At 43.5% G+C, this 7,500-nt stretch overlaps 2 protein-coding genes across 4 annotated transcripts in view; both read right to left on the bottom strand.

Moving 5' to 3' along the window:
* The window catches only part of neto2b (neuropilin (NRP) and tolloid (TLL)-like 2b), a 6,116-nt gene extending 5,110 nt beyond the window's left edge, over positions 1-1,006 (bottom strand). The window contains exons 1-3 of the mRNA XM_030790452.1: positions 1,000-1,006; positions 209-265; positions 1-67 (exon numbers count right to left, since the gene is read on the bottom strand). The exon at positions 1-67 is cut by the window's left edge and continues 77 nt beyond it. Coding sequence (XP_030646312.1) covers positions 1-67; positions 209-265; positions 1,000-1,006 — 131 coding nt within the window. The remainder of the gene's footprint in view (positions 68-208; positions 266-999) is intronic.
* A 1,759-nt stretch (positions 1,007-2,765) lies between these two features.
* The window catches only part of LOC115825942 (fatty acyl-CoA hydrolase precursor, medium chain), a 14,069-nt gene continuing 9,334 nt past the window's right edge, over positions 2,766-7,500 (bottom strand). For 2 of the 3 annotated variants that reach the window (XM_030789609.1, XM_030789611.1), the window contains 6 exons: positions 7,041-7,184; positions 6,804-6,926; positions 5,786-5,933; positions 3,570-3,719; positions 3,167-3,239; positions 2,766-3,064 (listed from right to left, as the gene is read on the bottom strand). In XM_030789609.1, the coding sequence (XP_030645469.1) occupies positions 2,896-3,064; positions 3,167-3,239; positions 3,570-3,719; positions 5,786-5,933; positions 6,804-6,926; positions 7,041-7,184 (807 nt within the window). In that variant the 3' untranslated portion in view covers positions 2,766-2,895. The remainder of the gene's footprint in view (positions 3,065-3,166; positions 3,240-3,569; positions 3,720-5,785; positions 5,934-6,803; positions 6,927-7,040; positions 7,185-7,500) is intronic. The other variant, XM_030789610.1, reaches the window with a different exon arrangement.

The following is a 7,500-nucleotide window of genomic DNA, read 5'->3' as shown; positions in this document are numbered from 1 at the left end:
GGACCACGCACCCACGTGCCACAGTGAGATGGGCGCTTGTCCGTCTCTGCTCTGGTCTGAGAAATGCCTAACACACACACACACATACACACACACACACAGAAAGAGAGAGAGAGAGAGAGAGAGAGAATATATATACTGTTAGGCTATAGACACACAGAGACTCAGCAGAGATCCTGGGCTGCAGTACCGAATTAAAGGTACTGACCTTTAGTTTTCTGCGCCAACGCAAAACCCTCTTCAATGAGGAAGAATATAACCAAAGCTGTGTGAAAAAGAGCGAAGGGGTTAACTTCTCAATCTGTGTCCTCTCGAGATAAGGACACGCAAATTTAAGGCGTTCAGAGGTGTAGATGCAAGATGTTAACCCGCTCAAATACATGCACACGCGCACATCTACCGCGGGTGAAATGAATCTCTTTATAGCAAATCACACTCTCGCAATTCACACAAGTATCCTTACACGCTGGGAGAACACACACAATATAATTTCACTGAAAAAAAAATTAACAGCCATCATGAAACAACCATTTTTTTCAGAATATATTTACACTCCGTTCAGATAGGCTATTGTTTTACGTCTGTAGAATAAGGTATGAACTGACCCGAAAAATTCCTTTGAAGAAGAATCAAAATTTCATATGCGTCTAATAATGTCGCAAGCCCTCTAAAACTATACTGTTCCACACGTCTACACTGTGCTGTAAATAACAGAAAAAAAACGTTAGGATTTATGGCACACACACACACACACACACACACATACAAGGGCATGACGCCAGCCTGGGAGAGCCGGAGGCGCCACAGCTGCGACCATGGCTTATGGTTGGCGCGATAGAATCAGGAGCTGTCCGTTCAGCACTAAGAACACACACACACACACACACACACACAGGGTGACTATGACTTATGAGTCATCTGATGGGAAAGCGCTTTTAGAGTATTGGGTTGCGTTGTGTTAAAAAAACTCTAACACTTGGTTAAGTCTGAGAAACCTACCTCGCATAGCACCGGTTGTTGTTTGTCTTCAGTAAATTACTGATATTTTCATCTCGATAACAAAAGTCTGCCAAAGAGTTTCCATACGACAAATCCAAAGCACGATCGCTCTCCAGTCAGAAATAAAACAAAACTTTTTTCCTGAAGGCGAGGAAATAAAGCTCATTCAGCAAACAAGAGAATTCCAACACTCCGAATGAGTTGATGACAGAAACTGAAAGAGAGGATGGAAGACCTCCAGCGAAATCAACGCTTGCGCGCGCGGGTACTATTTGTCTCTCGTGGTCTGGATGGTGAGGATGGTGGTCCTTTGGATTATGGAACACGAGGAAGGAATCCGTCAGATTTAAGACTGCGACACTGTTTGCTTAAATCTGTCTCCGCGACGAAACTAGTTTTTTTAACCGTTTAGTGTGAGCGCGGCACTCCACTGGAGATTAAAACGCAAAGAGCAGGACATTTTAAGTCTTAGGCGCTTGTTCTGTTCTGTATTTTAAAATCATCATTATAGCATCTATCAGGATGCAATCTAAAGTGGATTAATAGTCAGCTAACAATCTGATAATTTAACCGTTTTAACGACTCCGTGCTCTCTGTATGTGATCAACATGCGTTTCTCATTTTCAGTATATCATATCCGACAAGATATTATGGTCTTACATGCAATATATGCAATATGTTCAGTTTTTTGAGGGAATTAATTTCTGTCCATTTTTCATTTCTCTCTTCACAGGAAAGCAGGAAACCCTCTGTTTAGATGACAAAGGGCACTGTGTTATCAAAACGCTCACTGGTCTGTTGTTGAATTAGGCTATATATAAAATGAAAACGACTTCTGAAAATACAACTAAACCTTTCATCGCATCGAAATGTTCAGGAACATGGAGAATACCTCGTCAGTTCTCCTTTTAAAATATTTCAAACTCTTCTGATTTACGGCGCGATATTATACATTAACTTTCTTCATGTCGCTTTCAATTTTCCTCCTAAGAATTTGAAAGAGAAGAAACAGCTCATGAGTGTGGTGGCTGTGTTTCCGGACAAGAGTGTGTAACACCGATACAAAACAAGCTCCCGATGCCACTGCATATGCGTATATTTTGACTTGTTTATTGAATTCGAGGACTATGTGAGTTGGTCTGAGTGTGTGAAGTTAAGCAGAGGTCCTGAAATTTCAACAAGAATAGAACAGAATAGACTAGAACATGCTCTTTCCTCCTGCCGTGACCCGTCAACACAAGCCAAGCGACAGCGAACATGTTTATTCATAAATAACTGACGAAGCTACGGAACCGACACACTCGCTGTAGTTATTAGCAATTCAAATGCGGCTACCGGCTTTCATCTCTGAAAGATCCTTCCACGTCCTCACCTGAGAATACCGCAGCCAGTAACAACTTCCAAACCCATCAGCATACAGAAACACAATGGCGTTTCACCCCCCCCCCCCCCCCAACAATTTAAGAAGACGGTAAATGTGTGTCGAAAATCGTTGTCGGTGCCGTCTCTGTACGCTGCATTTGGCTAAAGACAACAACAGATTTGTTTATCTTAAACTCAGCAGACTTTCTTGAACCACAAACGGGTGGTCTGACTAAACGGATTAAAGGCAGTTTTATATGGAGGGAAATTATTATGCTTTCCATTTAGATATAATACAGTTTACAAATATAAGATAGTAACTGAGTTTAAGAGAACGCGAGATCGTATGAAATAAAACAACCGTTTTTGACAAAAACTGAAATTTAATCATACAATCCTGATGATCTTGTCATGACATACAATGACGTGTATGGCATGCATACATAACATCTTCAGTAGTTTGAGACAGGTGAGTCTATGTGTGTTTGTGTGTGTGTGTGTGTGTCTATGCGTTTGTATGTGTGTGTGTGTGGTCTACAGCTCTGCATGCTGTATACTCTGATTCGGTTTTACTGCATGGGGCAGCAGAGAGAAGAGATGTTCCTTTAGATGGGCTCCAGGCCTCTGACCCAGTCCAATATGCAGGTACTGTTCATCTGACCCATACTGAGCCCAGTGCACAAGGCCTGGCCCGTTAGGAGACCTGAGACACACACACACGCACACACACAGAGAAAGATGCTATTACTACTGCGCTGGTGAGGATGAGATTGCTGATGGTGAGGCTGTATAGTGGAGAACTTACCCTGAGCGGGCGAAATTCCCCCAGTATGACATCATCCTCCTACACAGCACCTCCTCTTCCTCTGTGAATGAACCTGACGCAGACACAGAGAGACCGACAGGGAGACATGGGGAGAAAAACAAACAAGGAGACAGAGAGAGAGGGAGAGAGAGAGAAAGAGAAGGGAGGGAGGGAGAGAGGAGGGGAGAGAGGGACAGACATACAAACAGATGGAGAGTGAGGGACAGAAAGGCAGACAGATATATAGAAAAACAGAGAGTGACAGAGAGGAAGAGAGAGAGAGACAGACAGACAGAGAGACAGGCAGAGAGAAAGAGAGAGAAACACCTTACTATTATAGAAGTAAATGATAGTGATATTAGTCAAATTAGATTTACAGGTCGTGATCTCAGATATGACAGACCTTTGATTCTGATATGGGCTGTTGTGAAGCAATTCCCAAAAACAAACATGAGTTCATCACCATGGTCGGATTTCACAAACTTCGGTCTGTTCTTGGCCAGCATGCTGGGAGCATGACCAAACTCATAAAAGTAAACAGGAACACCTGCATCTGTAGGATCAAAGTCATAGGTCAAAGGTCACTGATTCCAGGTAGTTAAGCACTTGGGTGGATTTAGGAAAAAATAAAAAATGAAAGTGTTATATTGAAAGATATAAATTAATTATAAGAGTTAGGGATGTCCTGATCCAATCTCAAATGTCAAGATCAAAGCATTTTTTAACTGATCGGTATCGTCTTTACTGAGCCTGACCCTAAGCCCGATTCCTGTGTTTTACGTCAGCTGTCACACAGATGTCGTTAACGGAGAGCATGATTTATGGCAGGACGCAACTAAAATGTCTGCAGTGTGGAAATATTTTAAACTGGAAAACGAGAGCGCTCCAAAAGCCACTTGTAATGTTTGCAGTGTGAGCATTTCGCGAGGCGGAAGTGACACAGAGCTGCGTTCAGTAAGCTACACTACCACTTTGATACGGCACCTAAAAAATAAACACTCAGCGAAATACAGTGACTCAGTCACTCAGGTAACACAGTCAAAGGCTGCTCTGAAGCAACACACATTGGAGTATATACTTTTAAAAGGAGAGAGAAATTTCCTAGAGACAGCGACAAGGCCAAAAAGATTACCGAGAGGGTAACTGAACTAATCGCTTTGGATGACCAGCCCATGTGGTAGCGAATACAGGCGCGTTCAAATTCGGCAAATTCAGGCGAACGTTCCAGGCGAACGGGTTTTCTTTTAACCTTTAAATCTGAACGTATTTTAGGTCACCATACTCCGACAACATTAATCCTCAAGGCTACTAATAACAACCAAGATATCATTTAAGAACTACAGAGAGCAATACAGTCGCTTAACTAACGCAAAGGATTTATAACGATAGCATTAAAAAAAGAGGCTTTCAGAAAAAGTATCAACGTAACTGAAAGTTAGACAAGTTAAACACTTGAATAATTGTAAGATTAAATAAAATCAAACACTTACGTATATTGTCTGGTATGACCCTCACAGTATGCCTTACCCTCTCGACACTGCATTTCAGACTCTGCTCTACCGGAGATTTACAAGAAGGTTTACTTTGGTATTTTGTAAAATGAAAAAAGGATTGAAAAAAAATTGCCGCAGGCAGGTTTTTTTCTTAATGCATTTGCTACTCAGTTGTCAAGCATATACACTGACCTGGTTTTTAACTTTAATGTACTTGGAATGTACACTGTGCAACTGTATTACCCAGGAAAATTCAAGACTCGGATCGTGACTTGGTATCAGCAAATACTCAAGATTAAAAGACTTGGATCGGGATCGGGGGCAAAAAAAAACTTGATTGGGACATCACTAATAATATTTATTGCATCAGTTAATTAGTGTAATTATCTATCGGGAAGCTATTGGCTGTGCCATGCATTACTTTATAGCACCATATCATCCAAATGAAGTAAAAGTGTAACATTAATGTTGTAAAAATAAATAGGTGTTTGTATTTATTGAATACGTCTGTGTTTATTTTATCTATTTATCTGTAGGGATACTCTGTCTTAACATGTGCGTGAGTTATAGGTCAACTATAACATGTGCTTGAGTTATAGGTCAACTATAACATGGGCTTGAGTTGTAGGTCAATTATAACTCGCCCTGTGATCAGTAAGGAAATGTATCACAGTCGTTTTGCAGTTTGTACATAGTTTTTTTGTATTTCATAAATAAATATGAAATACAGAAAGCATTTTACAGACAATAAGAGTTTAATAAGTAGGGTTAAAACTATTAGGCACCAAAGTAAAGAACCAGGGGATCGTGAGTAAAGAGATTTCAGCAGAGTCTATCGTTAGCATTCACACAGCTGAAAACAACAGGATCGTATGAGTATCAGCACTTCACTTAACCGGATCAGAACACGGTGGGGAACACTTCACTTAACCGGATCAGAACACGGTGGGGAACACTTCACTTAACCGGATCAGAACACGGTGGGGAACACTTCACTTAACCGGATCAGAACACGGTGGGGAGCAGATAAAAACTGAGCGAAGCCTCTATTCACTGCCCCTTAATGTTGTCAGAATGAACCTGTTTGTCTGGAGCATGCTGTGTGTTCATGTGTCGTCATGGTTACCACGGTGTATGCGGGCCACCTTCACAGCAGGAACAACAAACATGAGGTCGCCCAAAATCTCAGTGAAGACGTCTCTCACCGCCGCCCTGTCTGCTGACCAATCCAGGTACTGATCCAGTAAACGGGCCGCTAACTGCTGATCCGCAAGCTAATGTGCACACACACACACAGACACGCAAACACACACACACGCGCAAACACACACACAGATTAACACAAACACGCACACAGATTAACACACACACACAGATTAACACACACAGACACACACACTCACACACAGATTAACACACACAAACACACACACACACCAACACACAGACACACACACAGAGGAATGAAGAATTTTCTGTTATACTGCATGAAGCATGCTGACGATACAACAGACCAAATGTGTGTAATTACATGCGTGTGTGTGTCAGTGTGTGTGTGTCGGTGTGTCTGCATGTGTGTGTGTGTGTGTGTGTGTGTCGGTGTGTGTGCGCGCCCACGTCCATGTATGTGTGTCAGTGTGTGTATTGGTGTGTGTTTGTCGGTGCGTGTGTGTCGGTGTGTGTGTGTGTGTGTGTCGCTGTGTGTGTGTGTGTGTCGGTGTGTGTGTGTGTGTGTGTGTGTGTGTGTGTATGTTGGTGTGTGTGTGTGTGTCGCTGTGTGTGTGTGCGTGTCGGTGTGTGTGTGTGTGTCGGTGTGTGTGTGTATGTTGGTGTGTGTGTGTGTGTCGCTGTGTGTGTCGGTGTGTGTGTGTGTGTGTGTGGGTGTGTGTGTGTCGGTGTGTGTGTGTGTGTGTGTGTGTCGCTGTGTGTGTGTGTGTGTGTGTGTTTCGCTGTGTGTGTGTGTGTGTGTGTGTCGATGTGTGTGTGTGTGTGTGTGTGCGTGTTGGTGTGTGTGTGTATGTTGGTGTGTGTGTGTGTCGGTGCGTGTGTGTGTGTGTGTCGCTGTGTGTGTGGGTCGCTGTGTGTGTGGGTCGCTGTGTGTGTGTGTGTGTGTGTGCGCGCATGTTTATCTGTGATGTTCTTACATCGTACATAAGAAGGGACAGCGTGGGGACGACTGCCTCTCGATCCATCCCATCAGCCCAGCCCTCAGGAGCAATGAACTGCCAATCAAAACATGACCCAACAGGTACTCCAAACTCTGTTACCTAAGCCATGTGTGGCACACAAATGATTTGCCTATACACCCTCTATACACTCATATAGCGTACGGACACTCACACACACACTCATAAATACAAGTGTGTATGTGTTTTACTCACCCCGGGGATGATCCAGCCCCCCTCATGGTTGGTCACCCCTGTGATGAACGGAATTTTCTGGAACGCTTGCGTTTGGAGAAGCTCCTCCACTGGCTTAGGTAAGAACTCTCCATCTACAGTCACCCCAAACACGACGTTCTTGTTCTGAAACAGAACCGCTCTCCACATTTACCCTCACTCCAACCCATCACCCACCATCAAATGGTCCAGCAGTATCAGGCAGTGAGAGGCAGGCCAGGCCCTGGCGTCTCTCCCACGGAGACAGAGGTCTGATTTGCCTCAGACCTGCCCCTGACAACACTACAGGAGTTACTCATTGTAACAGAGCGAAACAACATTCAACTTTGCCTTTAGTGAAACCAAGGCTGCCCTCTGATGAGGGTTTTGGGACCTGTATGATGAGGGTTTTGGGACCTGTATGATGAGGGTTTTGGGACCTGTATGATGAGGGTTTTGGGAC

This window comes from Chanos chanos, chromosome 13 (genome assembly GCF_902362185.1).
Source record: "Chanos chanos chromosome 13, fChaCha1.1, whole genome shotgun sequence".
Taxonomy (NCBI): Eukaryota; Metazoa; Chordata; class Actinopteri; order Gonorynchiformes; family Chanidae; genus Chanos; species Chanos chanos.
Note: the sequence above shows the minus strand (reverse complement) of the source record. Positions and strands in the feature narration are given on the sequence as shown.